General features: G+C 47.1%; 1 protein-coding gene across 6 annotated transcripts in view; it reads left to right on the top strand.

The window, feature by feature from the left end:
• Positions 1-18,061, top strand: part of LOC126045523 (centrosome-associated protein CEP250-like) — a 34,527-nt gene extending 16,466 nt beyond the window's left edge. For 3 of the 6 annotated variants that reach the window (XM_049816810.1, XM_049816807.1, XM_049816805.1), the window contains 14 exons: positions 355-534; positions 1,663-1,797; positions 2,139-2,282; positions 2,735-3,036; positions 4,281-4,440; positions 5,225-5,537; positions 5,977-6,104; positions 6,370-6,490; positions 8,190-8,344; positions 10,684-13,728; positions 14,485-14,640; positions 15,074-15,181; positions 15,461-15,511; positions 17,412-18,061. In XM_049816810.1, the coding sequence (XP_049672767.1) occupies positions 355-534; positions 1,663-1,797; positions 2,139-2,282; positions 2,735-3,036; positions 4,281-4,440; positions 5,225-5,537; positions 5,977-6,104; positions 6,370-6,490; positions 8,190-8,344; positions 10,684-13,728; positions 14,485-14,640; positions 15,074-15,181; positions 15,461-15,511; positions 17,412-17,699 (5,286 nt within the window). In that variant the 3' untranslated portion in view covers positions 17,700-18,061. The remainder of the gene's footprint in view (positions 1-354; positions 535-1,662; positions 1,798-2,138; positions 2,283-2,734; positions 3,037-4,280; positions 4,441-5,224; positions 5,538-5,976; positions 6,105-6,369; positions 6,491-8,189; positions 8,345-10,683; positions 13,729-14,484; positions 14,641-15,073; positions 15,182-15,460; positions 15,512-17,411) is intronic. The other 3 variants (XM_049816806.1, XM_049816809.1, XM_049816808.1) reach the window with 3 other exon arrangements.
• The last annotated feature ends 1,095 nt before the right edge of the window (positions 18,062-19,156 follow it).

Raw genomic sequence — 19,156 nt, 5'->3', positions numbered from 1 at the left:
TGATGAGAATGGAGTTGAGCTTTGAAAATAGAGACTCTGAGACTAGAGAGAAATCCTGTAGGCGAGAGGTGCTAGGAAACAAGCAGCTGCCAGAGAGGGGAAGGTAACATCTCCTTTTCTTAATAGTTGGAGTCAATGATCTTAAAGGTCTTTTGCAACCTAAAGTATGCTATGATTCTTCGACCTGCTGACCCTCCTTTTAAATTCCTAGATATAGGACATGATTTATGGAGGGCACAAAGCCATTACTGTGCACTGTCGAGGTGGGGGTTTGTGGGAGGGGTGAAGCTTCACATTTTTTCTTGAGGAGCTTGGCTGTGACTCCATCCTGAAGTCTTTTTCTCCCCTCATCAGGCAAGCGAGCGGGAAGGGCACCATTCAGAACTGCAAGAGATGCTGCAGAAATGGGAAAAGAAGATGGCAGAGACAGAAAGGGAGCACGAGAAGAAGCTGTTTGATATGAAGCAGAAAGTTGCTACCATGCAAGCTCAACAAGAAGAGGAACGAACCAGAGTTGAAAAGGCCAAGCAAGAGGTAAAGACTGAAAGGAGAATTGGTGTGGTTTTTTGCAAGGCTAGAGCTGTGGGAGACGGCTGGGTATCAGGCTGTGTGGAGCACGCCGTACATGTTTTCTACATTGAATTTGGTGAGTTGAAAGGTGATCAGGGCTATCTTTGGGACTAGGAATGAGTCTTTTCATAGGAAGCCAGGCAGAAATGTCACCTTTCATTTTAGATTTTTTTGCTGCTATTGTGTTCTGGTTTTTTTAAAACTTACCTCAAAGTATTTACACAGTTCTCTCAATGGTCTTCTTTTGATGTTTACTTAACTCCATTGAAGACCAAACTGATTTTGTAGGACTGAATCCCCACAAGGATGATTTTTTTGTCTGGGGGACACAGGGGGTCATGGCAGGATTGTTGACAAATGAAAAATCTTTTTTAAGACTTCTCTGAAATATTTCTGAGCAGTCAAACAGAGGTGTCTTCTGGGCTGTGTTTGTAGTCACTTGCTGGTAAGCTATTTTGTGTCCAGATCCCCTTGCCGAAGCAACCCTATTATAGGCTGACAGTCTTCCTTGTGTCCTACCTAAAGTCCTCTTTATGCAGACTGCCTAGGGACAGCAGTACCCCCAACTGTGTCTAGAGTTACTGAAGTGACAGGGCAGTGCTCAGAGATGACAGTGTGTCGCTGTAATGTCAGTACTTTCCCAAAGTCTACTGAATACCTTAAAATTGAAGTAATTTTCACCAAACCTTACTTAGAATACATGAGTTTTCTGAAGGAACTGCTAGCTTCAGCCCTCTGGCAATCTTGTGTTTTCTCTACTGCCAACTAGGTGCAAAAGTTGCTAGACAAACAGGACACAGCAGAAGATGAGGGATACCCTCAGCAGCAAAGTGAGACACTTGAGAAATGACACACTTTTTCCTGTTAGACGACCAAGAGTTTGTTGGAGATTCAATCACAGATGGACCGTGGACAGACCATGTTTATACTGCCAGTCTCTCTTAGGAAGCTGTGTTTCCAAGCGGGCAGATAATGACCTAGGAGACCAGCAGCATAGTGCTTTGAGAATGCGTTAGCCCACCAGTCTTTGAGCCTTGTCACACAAATTTTGTATGGGAAGTTTAAACCCGTCTTCTCTTTATTTCTGTGCAGGTCCTGCTAGAAAAGGAGAGTGAGAAGGATGCTTTATTAGAGACACTACTCCAAACTCAGGGAGAGTTAAGAGAAGCCTGCCAGCAGCTAGAGCAGCTCAGGCATGAGGTGAAAGAGCAGCAAGAGAATGGGCAGGTAAGCCTGACTAATAGGGTAGGCTGAAAGAACAGGCAGCTGGCAATTGGCTGTAAGCTGAGAGAGAGGCTGAGAGCGCCAGGTAAGAGAGTGAAGAGCAGTAAAAAGGACATAAAACATGAGTCCTGGGACTGAGGAGGCAAGGGCTATTGCAGGCACTGAAAGGACAGAGCCTGGTAAGCTCCAGAGATCAGTGACAGGAAGGAAGGGTTACAGTGGAAGCAGGGCTGGGTAGAAAAGCAGAAAGAAGTGGCTGAATGAATGTGATTTTGAGACAGGAAGAGGAAAAAGCTGAACCTGATGGCAGGTCCCAGTAATTTGCTCCCCATTTTTGTTTACAGAACATCACAGAAAAGCTGCAAGCAGAGCTGCAGGAAACTCAGGGTAAGATCAAGACAGTGGAGAAGAGGCACAAGGAAGAAATCAAAACCCTCAAAGAGGAAATGAATATCCTTCTTCAGCAGAGGGATGCTCTACAAAAACAGGTGACTGAAACAGCTATAAGATACTCCAGTCATCAAACAGGTGGTCTCTCCCCTTCTTGCCTTTCCATTGCAGTGCAGGCTGAAGGGGTAATCCCTCTGACTGCCATCATACCGTGGTCTCCATCTCAGCTGGTCTGAAGGAGACTTATTGGTCAGCTGAATCTCAGCTGCTGCCCTGCACATAGGGGCTAGTCCTTTTGCCTGTTTGCCAGCAATCATCAAAATGGATTTCTGCTGGCCTGTTACTACTAGCCTTGTTTTTTAAGGTGGTTTTTCGGATAAACATGGTGACCCACTTAGATTTTTAAACAAGTCAGCTGTATCCATTCTGAATCTGGTACTCTCATGATTGGGTTAAATTTAAAGTTGTTCTTTCCCTTTCCTCACAGTATATGATATGGCTGCCAGTGACAAGCTGTAGTCTTTGACTGCTTTGTTATGTTTTACTTGAGGTGGAAGAGTTGACATCTCAGCTAGCAGCCTCCAAAGATTCCCAGCAAGTGATTGGCCGCAAAGCTCAGCAAGATCTGAGTGAGGCTCAGGAACTTTCAAGGCAAAAGGTGCTGGAGGTTGTGCACCTCCAGAAAATCCTGGAGGAGAAGAGGAGTCAATGGGAGGAGGTACAACATCAGAACAAAGAGCTGCAAGTGCATCTGCGGTCATTGGAGGAGGAAAGGAGTCGATGGGAAGAAGTGGAGCGTCACAACACAGAATTTCAGGCTTTGTTGAAGGTCCTAGAGGGTGAAAAAGACAGGTAAATGAAAACCTGTGAGACTCTCCGTTCTGTTTAATGGATTCCCTCTTTCAGATCTTTGCATATAGAAATAGCTCTGGAAGTATTTCCTAAAAAGCAGAGTTCTGAACTATCCGTGCAGATGTGTTTCATTTTCTTGTAATCCTTCAGTTACAGTTATTCTGAAGACAATGGCTTTTGGAGTAGTCCTTTCCTTGAAAGGATGTGTTCTTTTGTTAGGTTGGCATGTTAATACTTTTAAATGAAACTTTCAAGGGTTTCAAACCTGAAACACACCAAAGGAGGCAGGATGAGCTGCAGTATAATGAGCTAGATAAATCCATCATCTCTACCTTGGGTCCAGTAAACTTTAAACATTTGGGATCTGTATCAGTCTTCCATCCTGATACCTTTGGTTGGCAGAAGCCATCTTAAAACCATGATTTTGAACTAAGCCAGATTCCTCTCTGAGGCACCCCAGAAACAAGAATGTTTCTTATTGCCATCTGTTTCCTCATTCCTCAAAAAATCCCAACAGGTGTCTGGAGGGGCTCGAGCAGGGTCCTTGCCAGCCGCAACAGTTACAGATGTTACTGACTGTCCAAGAAATGCAAGAAAGAAGAGAAAGGGTAGGTAGGCTACTTTACCTGGGAAAGTCCTGCCAGTCTTCAATGTGTATCTTCATTGATGAAGAGAAATAAAAGGCAGTGCACTCTCGCTTCCCCTGTGAGGGATCCTGCATCTTATATAAAGATCTGAGTATTTCCTCCAAGCCTTCATTACCACTTCTGGTGTTGGCCTTCCTTTCTCTAGCTGAAAGTAATATGGGTGGTGGCAAGTCTTATGAAACTCCCCAAAGATCACCTTGGTGTCATTTGCTGCTGTTCCTACCAGGAGATGCGAGCTAGGGGAAGAAAATGTGTCTTCATTATTGACAAAACCTCTCCCTTGGAGTCTCATTAGTCAAAAGAAAAATTTTCCTCTTTCTTAATGTCTTCATTTCAAGACTTTGTTATGTTCATATTCACATTCCCATCTCAAAAAAGATTGGGTATTTAGCCAGTAGTTCACCTTTCTTCTGTGGAAAAAAGTGTAGTGGGCACATGCTTGGGTGTGACTGCCAGCCTGGCTTAGGACTGGACAAGCAGCCTAGTTGTTTAGACAAACCTCAGCAGACAAAGCAATTTTCCCCTTGGTGGTGGAAGTCCTAAGAGTTTATTAAATGTTACACCATGCAGTAATGAGTTGCATTCTCTCCCTTTCAGGCTGACTCTGTCTCTGGAAGAGAAAGAACTAAGCCTCAGAACCCTGGAAGAAAACAACCTTGCTCAGCACAACGAAGTGTCTCAGCTTCTTTCTGCTATTCACCAGGCCCAGCAGCTTCATTCAGACCACAGAAGAGAAATACAAGAGCTCAACAACCAGGTGACCTATGCACTAGCATCCTCTTCTCCAGGGACATAGAATACCACCTTCAGCTTGTAGGCCCCAACTTGTTTCCCCTCCCAACAATGTACACGCCTTCTGTATTCTGCCCAGAAACTTTGCACATTGAGGTGAAGGCTGGATCTGCTATGTTCTGCCTATGTTTTCCCCTATTTTCTCATGGTTCACAGCATTAAATCTCTGAGGAGAAACAAGACTCCTTGGAGCTTCTCAGTATCTCTGTTACAAGTGTTGTTCGAGATGGTGTTTCTTCCTCTGTTGGGCACTGAGCAATCTCGTGAAACAGAAGTGGTTATCACAGTCTGTGGAAGGCACTTCCATCTCAGGCAGTTCCTCTGGCATTTTGGAGATAATAAAGGATGCCGATTGTCTCCCCTTTACTTCTACTCCCAAGCCTCCCTGGCAGACCTGCTTGATCTGTCACCTCACCCTGCCAGCCATCCACTCTCACCCTCACACACACACACGTGCGCCTATGCGTGCACACACACACACACAGAGAACTTAATTTCTGAGGTTGGAGAGCATGAAAATCTGACAGTTCAACCATTCCTTTGGGGATGGGGAAACTTTCTTTTGGCCCCTTAGCTTCCAGATACCTGTTTCTAGCTTATTTTTCTCAGTTTGAATCTTTGGCTTTGTGCCTTCAGTTTCCAGTGTGTTTTTTGCTTGAAGTAATCTCTCCATCATTCCTTCCTCTACTTCCTGCTCTGCTGCCTCAGTAGCAGCCCTGTCCCTGAGGCTCTGTGCATCTGTGTTATAGATACAGTCACTGCAGGAAGTAGTGTTGGAGAAGGAGGCTGGCCTGGCAACTCGAGAGAAGCAGCTGCTACAGGATCTGGAGGAGTCCCAAGCAGGCGAACAGTGCCTGAGGGACTCTTTGCACATGCTGGAGGCTGAGATGTCCGAGCTGCGTTTGAGGCTTTGCAGCACAGAGAACAGAGCAAAGGCATTGGCCACAGAGTGTCAGCAGGCTAACAGTGCCCACTGTGAAGCCCGATCCCAGCTGGACAAGCTGCACTTGGTTCTCCAGCGTGTGATCTGTGACAGCAGAGACTTAGGCACTTGGAGTTCAGGCAAGTTGTGGGAGGCAGGGTTAACAAGTCTATAGAGCATGTATAGGAGAGCAGATGGAGGGAGGGGTGGTTCTTTGTAATCCTGATACGATAGACTCATCCTTTCAGTTTAGGCTGACTCAGGCCTTGGGAAGTCTTGAAAGCCTGACATCCCTGCAGAGAGACAAGTCCACGTTTGTATGTGCAGAAATGAGCAGCATCGTAATGAAATAGGGCCCAAGTCATGTCAAGTCATAGGGTGTGTGCATTCGTCCTTCCTTGGGGCAGTGCTGACATTAGTGGTCATCAAAATAACATTAGCCTATGACACATGTCTTGCTGTAATGTGAGCTCTAGGATGATGTCAAAGGCACGGCCACCTTCTCTTGTGTTATAAAGAAGCCTTGTTTGTTGGACACCCTTCAATTAAAGCTTGAAACAGAATGGCTTTTCTCTTCAGAACAGGGTGATGTCTGGGGCCTAACTGTTTCTCAGGCCAGGGACCTTCCTGTAGAGCTCACAGTGGACGGAGTGGCAGCAGCCCTACAAGACCTGTGTCAGCACCTGAAGCAGACTCAGCAAGCTCTGGTAATGTGTGTCTAGTGCACCCAGAAATCCTGTCCCTTTGCTGGGCTGAACTGACAAGCAGAGTGCCAAAGCCAGAATGGGTGTAAATTCTTGCAGGCTGGGTTGGCTTGCTGCCATGGGGAGAAAGGAGAATCGTGATCACATCTACCATTACTGTCTGATTGCCCCCTGCCACCTTGGCTATTTCTGCCTTAGTGTTTGTACCTCTTTGTCTCCTGCTAGTAGTGGCTCTGTGAGGTGATGCTTGTGTTCTTACCTCTTCCAGAATGATGCAAGGAAGAAGACACAGGACTTGGAGCTGGAGCTGAGCAACAGGCAAGCTGAGAGGGACCATTTCAGTGCCCACAATCAAGAGCTGCAGAAACAGTTGGCTCAAAGCCAGGAAGGTACAGCTTCTCCTTTCTGACCCACTGACCCCATCCTGTCTCACCAGCGGGGATCTCTGATACCATGCAGAGAAAAAGTGCAGTGCCCGGAGATGGGAAGAGGAGAAAAACAACAAGCATCTATAGAACTACCAGTCAAAGCTTTTTATAGAGAAATATCCAGTGGATGGCAGTGCATCTAGCTGTGCTACTGGTGGTAATGTGCAGCGGTGGTGCCTTTCAGGTCACATGTCACTGCTAAGTAGGTGTAGCTTAATGCCTCACAGCATCCTTCTCTGTATGCTCTTTAAAAGCACCAGGGTGCAAAAAGCCTTGTCTTTATGGACTTCTTTTTCCTCTTACATGGCAGATTGACAGAGCATTAGTTCAGTGTTAAGCTCCTGTGTTATTGCATCCCTTTTGCAGCTGCTTTTCCTAGTTCTCTGGTACCTAGTGCTTCTGCATCCTTCTTACCTGTTTTCTTGCTGATACTGATTTGGTGTCTGAGCCCACAGCCATAGCAAACAATTTCTTACTTCCCTAGCCACTTCTTACTTAGGCCTTTGGTAACACGTTCACGTTGGGTTTATCAACTGTTTTTCACATGTAATTAGTCACCTCTTCTTCTAATCTCCAGGCCATCCCAGAGCCTGCAGGGCTATTGGCCTGTATGTATCATAGCTGGGCAGACATCCCTGCTGCTTTCTCTGTCATTGTTTTCCCACTCTTCACATCAGAATTGCTTTTTCATCTCATTGTCTTGTTTCACTTGTCTCACACTACAGGAACAGGGAATTGTGGGCATGGCTCATTGCCTCCCCCACAGGCTGTCGCCTGCTCATGTAGTGCCTTTACCTGTTCAGTATTTCTTCATGTTCCCCCTCTGACATGGAACTGCTGATCATTTTTCAGACTCTTTACAGGAGAGTTTTCCAGGCCTTAGTTCATAATTTTTTCTGGAACATCTGTAGTTTTTACTATATATGTTACGTATGATAACAGCTTATATACTTGAAATGCTGCCATTGGATGGATCCTGCTTGTCCCGCCATTCAGTTTTTCCCCTCTTTAGTTCCTGTCTATTAGTTCAATCTATTATTTTAGTTTTAGTTCTGTCTATCGGTAGTCCTTCTTGCTTCAGGTCTTGGTAATGGTGTGATGCTCAGTTGTTCTTGCCTTGCTGTTGTCCTAGTATCACTGAATATTTCCTTTCTTTTTTTTTTTGCCAGTCCACAACATGTTCCCCTAGCATTTTTTTTTGACAAATACCAAAGTAGATCTTCAAGCACAACACTGACATCTGGGGTTTTTTTCTCTAATGTCTCTTAAGTCTTCCTGGTCAATTAACTCTGTCTTATTCAGTCTTCACTTTTGCTGCTTCTTCCTTTTCCTTTAGGACACTAGATCTGACTCTCACCTACTGTCTTTGTCCTTGTTTCATCAATGTCGGTTCTACCTGCTTCTAACCCCGTGGGTGCCCTTAGGCCTGGCCTTTCAACAAGCAGAAGAGCAAAGACGTTTTCATATTCTTCTGAACCTTGCCACTTCCTTTTTTCTCTGCCTGGAATTTTCCTTTATTTATGTCTGCTTTGAAAGTCCTTGTGGACTTAGGGCCTGGAACACAGACAGGCAGATAAGAAAATGATGTTTTCTCTGTAGAATGCAGATCACTTTGGTTTTGCTTTGCTTTTCACATTCTCCTTCACCTTTACTGCTGTAGAGACACAGATGGCAGAACACAAGAAGAACTCTCTACAAGCTGCCTTGCAGGAAGAGGCCGCTGCTCTAAAGGAGGAGGCTATGACTCTACATCAAGAGGTGGCATCTTTGGAAAGGAAACTCGAGAGCACTGAGAAGCAAAGAAGGGATGTCCTGGTGAGGCTGGCAGATTCCATGAAGGGCCATTTCTTACATATTTTTTTGTTTTCTGTTAATTCTAGGAAGCAGCTTTTTACAGTGGAGAGCTGGTTTTGGGTGGTCTTGTACAGGTTCAGTCGAAATCTGAGAATATATAGAGTATGCAAATGCCGACCAAGTTCCCCTCATTTTCCCCTTCCTTCCACTCATCATTCCTTGTTACCCAGACTTTTGGTTCATGTAGCTGAATTAGCAGGGTTATCACCCTGGGTAGGAAAAGATAGTCCAGAAAGGAGAGATTGTTAAGATAACCAATATCACTGACTATGTGGAGAGACCACAGACCACTACAAGAGCAGAAGAATATTGTTTATACCAGTGGATGTTTTTTGGTTTAAGTTTTCCAGTTGTGTTCTTCTGAATAAGCAGGAAAACATGCCGTAGTGATATAAAACTCAGTTATGATTCAGGGTGTTTATTTTCCTCAATTCTGAAGATTTCTGCCCTTGAAGCTTTAGTCAAAGTAATTTTCAAGCTTGTCTCCATTTACGCTGCATAGTTTGGGCAATTATTTGTATCCAAATCCATGTTTAGATTTCTAAATATCTGAATCTGGAAGAAGGGGTGAGAAGACAAAGTTTTCTAATAGTAGAAAGCTGTTCAACATTGCCCATCTGAGAGCAGACAGTGGGGGAAAAAACAGAGAAATTTGAGAACCAAAAGTGCTGATCCAGATAAATATGTATGCCTACAAGGGGAAAACTAGTCCTAATTTCAAACATGGAATGAAAGGCTGTGATCTGACCATTATTCCTTCAAGAGGGCACAGTGGGGTTCTAGATGATAGTACCATGAAAAGTCAGTAGAGGTCAAAACAAAACACCCCAACCCCAAACCTGGGAAATCAAATGTTGGGGTTGTTCTCTCTTCCCTTCCTCCCTAATAGAACATCATCGTGCCACTGCCTAAATCGTGCTCAGTCTGGACTTTAAATCCTGACTGCAGTTCTGACAGCTCCTCCCTAAAAGAACACACTAGAGCTAGAAAAGGTTCAGAGAAGGGCAAAAAGGAAGATGGAGCTGGCTGAGTAAGTGTCGTGGTTTAACCCCAGCCAGCAACTAAGCACCACGCAGCTGCTCACTCACTCCCCCTGACCCAGTGGGATGGGGGAGGGAATTGGAAAAAAAAAAAAAAAGTAAAACTAGTGGGTTGAGATAAAAACAGTTTAATAGAACAGAAAAGAAGAAACTAATAATTATAGGTAACACTAATAAAATTACAATAGTAATAATAACAGGACTGGAATGTGCAAGTGATGCACAATGCAATTGCTCACCACCTGCCGACTGATGCCCCATTAGTCCCTGAGCAGCGATCCCCCCACCCCTACTCCCCCCAGTTTATATACTGGGCATGACATCACATGGTATGGAATACCCCATTGGCCACTTTGGGTCAGCTGCCCTGGCTGTGTACCCTCCCAACTTCTTGTGCCCCTCTAGCCTTCTTGCTGCCTGGGCATAAGAAGCTGAAAAATCCTTGACTTTAGACTAAACATTACTTAGTAACAACTGAAAACTTAAATGTTATCAACATTCTTCTCACACCAAACTCAAAAACATAGCACTGTACCAGCTACTAGGAAGACAATTAACTCTATCCCAGCTGAAACCAGGACAGTAAGCTGGGAAAGATGCAACCTAAAGGGTGGTGCAGGAAAGGTCTACAACATCCCAAGAGGCAAGGAGATGGGGAGTAGCAGTTGTTCACTCTCTTTTCCAAGAGATGAACAAGAGCCATCTGATGAAGTGAGAGCCATGCTACAAGCAAATGACAGGAGGTGGTATGCTTACACCAGAGCAGACCTGTTGAAATCCTTGACAAAGCGTGTAGTAAATACAGCAGGTCTATATGGGGTCAGGAGGAGACTGTGAAAGTTCTCACAAGCCAGAACAGTGCTGGAGTTGGGGAGGGGAGGTATCATGTAAGTATACTGCACTCATAGGCTTTCTTCCCTGGGCATGCACTTACAGGAACCATGACGTACAGAATACTAGCCTAGATATTTGAGCCAGTGCAGCTGTTCTTACATGATCAGTATTTTCCCACTTCTCCATTGATGATGACTCCAAAAATCAGTTAGGGACAGAGTTTGATAAATATAGTACAGTTATCAAATCTTTTTTGAGTGATAGAGAAAATTTACATCAAACAGGGAAACAGCTGAAGAGCTTGAATTTTCTACTAAAAGCTGAAACTTCAGCCCTTGACTGCCACTGGAGCAGGAGTTCAAATCTAGTATGAAAACCAAACATACATAGATGGAATTATTGAATCTTTTCCTTCCTGTTTTGCAGCATGAACGGGACAGGCTGCAAGCACTTAAAGAAAAACTGGTATGGGAGATAAAACTTCTTCAGGAATCAGTCACAGCCTCCGAAACCCGAGCAAATACAGCAACAGATACAAATCACTCCCTTGAACAAGAACTCCAAACTACACTATCTATCTTAAAAATTAAAAATGAGGAAGTGGAAACACAGTGGGAGAAAATCCAGATGTTACAGAAAGAAGCAGCAGAGGTAAAAGCTTTGCAGGAGAGTCTCACTCATATGACCGCCATCATGTCAGAGAGGGAGGGAGAAATGAAGTTGTACCAGGAACAGATGATAACGCTGGAAAAGCAGAAAGAAATGTATAAAACTACTGTCAATCAGGTTATTAAGGACATAACAGAGACAAAACAGAAGACAGAATCCCAGCAAGAACACATACAGGAGCTGGAGAAGCAGCAAGAAAAACAAAGGATTGCTATAAGCAAAATGAACAAAGACCTGGAAGAGAGAGATCGGGAGATAAGATCCCAGCAAGAACAGCTACAGGAGCTGGAGAAGCAGCAAGAAATGCTGAGGACTGCTGTCAGCAAGATGAGCAAAGAGCTGGAAGAGAAGGACCAGGAGGTCAGATCCCAGCAAGAACTGATAGTAGAGCTGGAGAAGCAGCAAGAAAAGCAGAAGACTACTGTCAGCAAGGTGACCAAAGAGCTGGAGGAGAGGACCCAGGAGGTCAGATCACAGCAAGAACAGATACAGGAGCTGGAGAAGCAGCAAGAAATGCTGACGACTGCTGTCAGCAAGATGAGCAATGAGCTGGTAGACAGGGACCAGGAGGTCAGATCCCAGCAAGAACTGATAGTGGAGCTGGAGAAGCAGCAAGAAATGCAGAGGACTACTGTCAGCAAGGTGACCAAAGAGCTGGAGGAGAAGGACCAGGAGGTCAGATCCCAGCAAGAACTGATAGCGGAGCTGGAGAAGCAGCAAGAAATGCTGAGGACTGCTGTCAGCAAGATGAGCAAAGAGCTGGAGGAGAGAGACCGGGAGATCGGATCCCAGCAAGAACAGATACGGGAGCTGGAGAAGCAGCGAGAACTGCAGAGGACTGCTGTCAGCAAGATGAGCAAAGAGCTGGAGGAGAGAGACCGGGAGATGCGATTCCAGGAGGGGAAAATAATGACTCTAGAACGAGACGGTGCATCACAAGTGAGAAATCTGCAGGTGGATCTTGATCATATGAAAGGAAACTTGAAGGAGAAGAATTTGGAGCTGCAGTCTCTGACTCAGCAGATCCAAGCGCTGGAAATGGAGAGAGAACAGGTGAAATCTCTGCACGCGAGCCTTGGACACCTGAGGGCAGTTCTTAAGGACAGAGAGAGCGAGTGTGATTCTCAAAGGGATCAGTTAAGACTCTTGCAGCAGTACAAGGAACAGCAAGAGGGCTACCTGCAAGAGCTTCGTGGTACACTAGAAAAGATGACCCTGTCTTTATCCGAAAAGGATCAAGAGCTTGAGTCACAACAAAAGCAAATCCGGGAAGCTGAAGAAGTCATGGAAATGCAGTTAAGGACTGTCCGCGACCAACTGGAGCAGACCTTAGGAGCCTTAAAAGAAAAGGACAGACTCCTAGACATCCAAAAGCAACAAGCAAGGAGCTACGCGGAGAAAACAGAAGAACAGATGAATGTCTTGCACAGAGACTTAGAATACACTACAGCAGTACTGAAAGAAAAGGATTTAATGATTGAATCTCAGAAGGAACTGATTGAGACCTTCCAAAAACAAGAGCGAGACTCTGGACAGCAGAAGGAAATTCTGCAGCAGCTTCAAGTGGCACTGAAGGAAAAAGAACACGAAATTCTATCCCTTAGAAAGCAATGTGAGGCGTGGAAGGAAAAGGAGGAAAGGCATGAAGCTGAGCAAACAAATCTCCAAGCAACAAAGCTGACTCTGAAAGAAAGAGAGGAAAAGATAGAGGTTCTGGAGGAAGCTATCGCTAAGCTTCAACAGCAAAAGGAGGAGGCAGCGATGCAGACCGAAGCCATACAGCAAAAACTAGAATACGCTGAATCTTCTCTAGAAGCGAGAGATCAAGAGATAGTGTCTTTGCAAGAGCACGTCCAGGAGCTTCGAGAGCAGAAGGAGTTAGAAGGCAAGCAGGCCAAGAGTCTAGAGCAGGATCTAGACAAAATGAGCCAAATCTTGAAGGAGAACCACTCGGAGTTCCTCAGGCAGACCGAGCAAATGAACATGTTCCGGCTTCGTGAAGAAAGCACGAAAGTAGCGCTAACGTCATGCCAGCAGCAAGTGGATCTGCTTGAGCAAGCGGTGAGGAAGAGAGATGAAGACAATGAAACTCTCATGCAAAAACTCCAGCGCCAAGAAGAAGAACTGAAGACCTTGCAGAATCTCCAGCTGAGGCTAACCAAGGAGAATGAAGAGGTTAGGCATGGCAGAGAGCGAGAGAAGCTCCTGGAAGAAGCCTTGCGTGAGAAGGAGCAAGAGGCCAAGGCTGAAGGTGAACTAAAAGAGTTAGAAGAGGAAGTAAGAGCTCTTCGGGAAGATCTCCAGCATGTTCAGCCGACTCTGACAAAGAAGAATGAAGAGATCAAGAACCACAGAGACAGAGTCGGGTACTTAGAGAAGACTCTGAGAGAGAGAGAACAAGAGCTTAGGAGGCAGAGCGAGCTCTTGAAGCAATTAACATCAGCTTTGCGATGGAAGGATGGCAGGGAGACCCTGCAGAAACAAATCCAGAAACTCCAGAAATGGGAGGAAGAAGAAGCAGAGAAGAGGCGAGTTCTCCAGGAGAGAGACCGTTCCTTGCAAAGACAGAAGGAGCTAACGCAACAACTGGAGGATGAGCGGAAAGCCAAGGGGGAAGAATTGGAGCGCACGATTGCTGTTTTGAAGCAGACCGAGAGCAGAGAAGTCAAATGGAAAGAGAAGGCACAAGCACTGACTCTTGCCCTTACCAAGAGTGAAATGGCCAATGGGACTCTGAGGGAAGAAATAGCCATCCTGCAGAGCATGGTTTCGGAGAGGGACACGGACCGGTTTCATCATCAGGTAGGCAGTGTGACTGATCATCAGTCAACTAAAATGCCTATAAAGGATTCTAAGGATGATGCCCATAAAGATACGGGAATATGTAGTCCCATAAATACATGACCTGCTTGGCCAAAGAAACTGCGGTTGTAGCCAGCAGGCTTGCCTGTCTGCGTAGCTCAAGGCATTCCCCTGCTGACATGTTTTCTGTCAGCCCCCGAACTACTGAAAGAACTACGGAGCTTGCTGTTAGAGTTACCCCAAGCCCAAACGTTGGGGATGGGTAATTGGTTCTCTCCTGCGTAGGCAAGCTTAGCCAACGTGTCGCGGTTGGGGTTTGGCATGGAAAGGTAGGGGCACAGTTGACCAAAGTAAGGGACTAGCCTTAGCAGAATTTTGTAACAATGGTTGCACAGCAGCTACGCTGACGGTGCTTTCAGAGATGTCGATTTTGGAGGTACAGCTTTTCCAGTGTATTAAAAATAACGGCATTCGTACCGTTGCCTGATCAGGTGAAGGGCTTCATTGCGCATTCAGGATGTACTTGTGCTGCGGTCCGAAAAGCCGGAAGGCAAATCTGTGTGGATTTCCCCACGGCGATCGGGAGGAGGGCCCCTAGGAAGAGAGTGTGTTGTTTTGGCCCGTCAACCCGGAGGAGCAGAAGGGACTTGGCACTGTCCATTCGCAAGTCCGGTCACTCTCCCCGACTTGTCGATTCTGTCCCTCCTAACCCTTATGGGGCACCAGCTCAACATAAACTCCTCTCTGTATGCCCAGCAGGCTATTGCAGAAGGGGAGCAGCTATCATGGCTCTCGGAGAAGAGACTCCTGTCACAGCAGCTGGAGTGTCTGCAGCGAGCAGTTGCAAGGCTGGAACTGGAGAAGGCGGAGCTGAAGCAACTCAATGCTGAGCTCAGGAGGACTCTCGAGCAGGTAAAACAGGCTTTCACTGCCTCTGCAAAGCCTCACGGTCCTCTGGATCACACCACATTTCCACAGACAGCACTTTGGAGTCCTCTGCTTGTTTCCTTCCCTCTCCCGCTTCCCCCTGTGGACACATGCTTTTGTATTTGCTCTCTCTTCTGGCACCCCGTTGCCTTCACAAATGCACATTCGCTCTGGTCCCAGCCTTCTTGCCCCAGTGTCCCCATACACGCACATTTGACACTCTTGTGTCAGGATCTGTTTCCTCTTGCTCTTTCTCTTCCATAGCCTACTTTGAGTGCTTTTTGCCCGCAGCGTTTTCTGGGGCAATTAACAGCCTCTGAGCAGAGCAGAAATCTCCTTGCCATGATGTCCAGAGCTCCTTTTGCTCCTTGTTTGGTGGTACGTTTCTGTGACCCTTTCTCCTATCACCAACGTGCAGGTGGAACGCGAACGGAGGAGACTGAAGAGATATCACAGTGGTCGGTCGCTGCCAGATGCATGCGGATTTTCGCTCTCTGACCAGCACGAGATGGCTGCTTTTAGACAGGTGAGAACAGAAACTTCCTTGGTGGGAGGAGGGTCTGGCCATACAGAGGAACAGTGGCAAATCTGTGCGGATTTTCGCTCTCTGACCAGCACAAGATGGCTGCTTCTAGACAGGTGAGAACAGAATCTTCCTTGGTGGGAGGAGGGTCTGGCCATACAGAGGAACAGTGGCAAATCCCAGTAGCAGCATCCCCCAGCATAGACCCAAGAGAAGTGGAACGTAGACCATGGCCCTGGCCAAACTGGAGACCAAAAGGAAATCTGTGCGTTTTCTTCACAGGAGGAGTCTCACACTCGCTGCAGTCATCGATTAGCTGAGTTGCAGAACCAGGTGAGGAGTAGGAAAGCTCTCGTCAAAAGCTGCCGTGGCTGTACTGAGGGGCACAGCTTTGCACGATGCTACAGCCCAAGTTTTGTTTGGCTGTCGGGAAGTGAGTACACCAGGCAATGGAAATACCCAGTCAGTCAGACACATCTGTTGGCCATGGCCACACAACGTCATGCACCTAGGTCTAGGCTCTGGCTTGCCTAGAGGTCAGGCGTGGTGGGAGAGGGATTAGAGGAAATTCAGAGAACTGGCACTCGCCTGAATATAGAGAAGATTCTAAGGATGTTCCCCTTGAGTCTTACTCATCTTGTTGACGGCTTCCATTTTCCCTTGACTCCGTTAACAGTAGAGCTTGCACTCTATCAGAGCTCCAGGGATCTGAGGCAGCGCCAGAGCTTACAGCCTTCAGGCAACCGTTAGTCTCCTATTGCTATGCTGTGCTGATCACGATCCCAGTATCGGGCCGAGTCGGAGACCTAAGCACAGCGTGGACGCTTGTTTTATCAGTGCAAGAGTGTACATCCCAGCTCCTGAACCCTAGCGCATCCCTTGACAGCGGTACTGGCAGTAGCAGCAGTCGCCAGGCTCCTCTTCCACGTGCTTTTAAGGGTCTGGTACGCCCTGGTCTCCCGGAGGAGGTGAATCTTTGCAGGTGTTCAGGGCAAAATGCCTGTAAGATTTATGCGAGTAAAGTACACGGTGCTCAGCTCTGGCAAGTGAGCCGAGCACACCGCTGAAGCCATCAAGTTATACCTTAAGGGTGTTTTCACCGGGAAGCCTCAGCGCCTGCAGTTCCGTTGCTACAGATAACGGATAGAACCCCCTTCCCCCTGTGACGGTTGTGTCTGCCCGCACTGTGGACCTACTCCAGCAGTTCAGCAGGAAAATGAAGGTGCTCTGCTCAAAGCATCGTCCTCAGCTGGCTAGTTGGGGCACCCCTCTGGGTCTGGGAAACAGCGGAACTGGAACTTGATCTCCCCCTTCCTGGGAGATGCTCTTAGCAGCAGACGGCCGCTTCTCCCACGCGTACCTCTGGGTTACCTACCAAAGCGTGGGAGGCTTCCAAGCCCAGCTGCACAAAGGTGCCCTTATTATTTCAGAGAGAAGGTCAGAGCTGTCCCTCTCTTCAGGGGTGGTGTTCCCTACTCTGTGTATTGTTTGTTGTGAAGTCCCTTTCACATCTTACTTCCCATGATTATCATCTCCTTCATTCCAAAACAGGCAGAGGGCAACATGCCAGAGCTGCTGTGGCTGCGCTGCCCTGCAAAGCTGACAGGAGGTGAGAGCAGCTGGGTCTCTCCCACCAAAAAGCCCAGCAGGCACAACTCCGTGTTTTCCAAAAAGAACAGAATTTGAGGAGTTTGAAAGCCTCAGCAGTCCTTTAATGCTTATTTGCCCCCTGGGCTTTATTTATCAAATTATGCTCTGCTCATTTGCGGAATGCTCTGAAGTTAGGAAAAACAAGAGTTTACTCCCTTTTCATGTGGTAGCAGTCAAGTTTTTAAACTAGATCATAACAGAACGGTTCTTCACTGCCTTGTGTAACCAGTAGCCCTCCTGCTGAGGAAAAAGCATGTGGAACTAAGGTGGCAGTAGCCCAAATCTCTCCTTTGAAAAAAAGGGTTGGGTTACGAAATCCTGTAGCAACCTCTCTCTTTAATATGCATGTCATGTCTTGGTGTTGGGCCTGTGAATGGTATGCCAGAAAGAAGCTCGGCATTGTCAGTAATCTGAGCTCAGTTCGGGGTGGCTCTGGCAACCTGTTAGATCCCATTCCACAAGGACAATGTGATGGTCAGGGCTGGAGCTGGAGGGTGTATCTTCCCTGACGGCCATATCTGTAGAGCTATGGATGATCCTACAAGCATGGGCTTGTCTGAGCTCGGCCTTTTGCCTCTTTCAGGTGTCCCTTCTGCAGACGCAGCTGGCAGAAGAACGAAAATACAAGCAGGCCTATATCGAGTGCTGTGCCAAGACCAGCCAGGAGCTGTCAGACCTTCACCAAGAGCTGTCTCACTCCTTAGCAGCTGTGGTCAGGGAGCCCAAAGCTGCTGTTCTGGAAGCAGAGACCCGGAAGCTCGATCGGTCTCTGAACATTAACATGGCACTAATATCTCTGGACCATCAGTCTCCTGAGAGGCATCCATTGCACTCAATAGCTAGATCTGCCAGAAGCAATGATCTGAGGTAAAAGGACCAGTGCCCAGCAAAAGGTCTCAGTAGGAGACAAGTTGGAGACCTGCTGTAGCTGGTGACCTGTGGCAGGGGGCTTGGCTCAAGGCATGATTTCTAAAGTAAGGTAAAAGTTCAGAACACGGTGTTCACTGCATGTTCCCTAGCAGAAGCAGTGGTGTGACCAAACTGGTGTGGGCTTGTGTGGATGGGGTCAGTCACAGGCTGGGAAAAGCAGGATGAACCTGCTCAAGAGGTAAAATTTCTTCTTTTTCTGAAGTACTCCATCACAGCATGCCTCATTAGTCTCCATCCAGCCCTCCACATTATGCTGTTCCTGTCAATTTCTGTACTGTAAGCAAAGACATTGTGTTTAGTTTTATTTTCTAAATAAACTTATTTCTTTAAAACACTGCACAGGCTCTGAGTAGAAATCTCCTTGCAATGATGTCCTGTTGCTCCTCTGCTTTCTTCAGCAGCTGCTCGTGGTTGGCTTTCTGCGTGCTCAGCGCCTGATTTGTTCTGTGTCATGGGTTAACCCTGGCTGGATGCCAGGTGCCCACCAAAGCCATTCACTCACTCCCCCTCCTCAGCTGGACAGGGGAGAGAAAATATAATAAAGAGCTGGTGGGTTGAGATAAGGACAGGAGAGATCACTCACCAATTACTGTCAAGGGCAAAACAGAGTCAGCAGGGGGAAATTAACTCAATTTATTACAAATCAACCAGAGTAAGGTAATGAGAAATAAAACGAAATCTCAGAACACCTTCCCTCCACCCCTCCCTTCTTCCTGGGCACAACTTCACTCCCCGATTCTCTTCCACGCCCCCCCAGTGGCACAGGGGGATGGGGTTTATGGTCATTTCATCATATGTTATTTTTTGCTGCTTCCTCCTTGGGGGAAGGACTCCACACTCTTCCCCTGCTCCAGCATGGGGTCCCACCCACAGGAGAGTCCTCCATGAACTTCTCCAACGTGGGTCCTTCCCACAGACTGCAATTCTTCACGAACTGCTCCAGCATGGGTCGTTTCCACGGTGTGAAGTCCTTCAGGAGCACACTGCTCCAGCATGGGTCCCCCATGGGGTCACAAGTCCTGCCAAAAAACCTGTTCTGTGGGCTCTCCTCTCCACAGATCCGCAAGTCCTGCCAGGAGCCTGCTCCAGCACAGAGTTCCCACGGGGTCACAGCCTCCTTCGGGAACCCACCTGCTCTGGCGTGGTGTCCTCCACGGGCTGCAGATGGATATAGGCTCCACAGTGGACCTCCCTGGACTGCAGGGGGACAGCCTGCCTCACCATGGTTTTCACCATGGGCTGCAGGGGAATCTCTGCTCCGACGCCCAGAGCATTTCCTCCCCCTCCTTCTTCAGTGACCTTGGTGTCTTCAGGGTTGTGTTCTCTTACATGTTCCCACTCCATTCTCCAGCTGCCATTTGTGTCTGTCCCAGCTTTTTTTTCCTTCTTAAAAATGTT

This window comes from Accipiter gentilis, chromosome 14 (genome assembly GCF_929443795.1).
Source record: "Accipiter gentilis chromosome 14, bAccGen1.1, whole genome shotgun sequence".
NCBI classification, from domain to species: domain Eukaryota; kingdom Metazoa; phylum Chordata; class Aves; order Accipitriformes; family Accipitridae; genus Astur; species Astur gentilis.
This window is presented reverse-complemented; position numbering and strand designations above follow the sequence as displayed.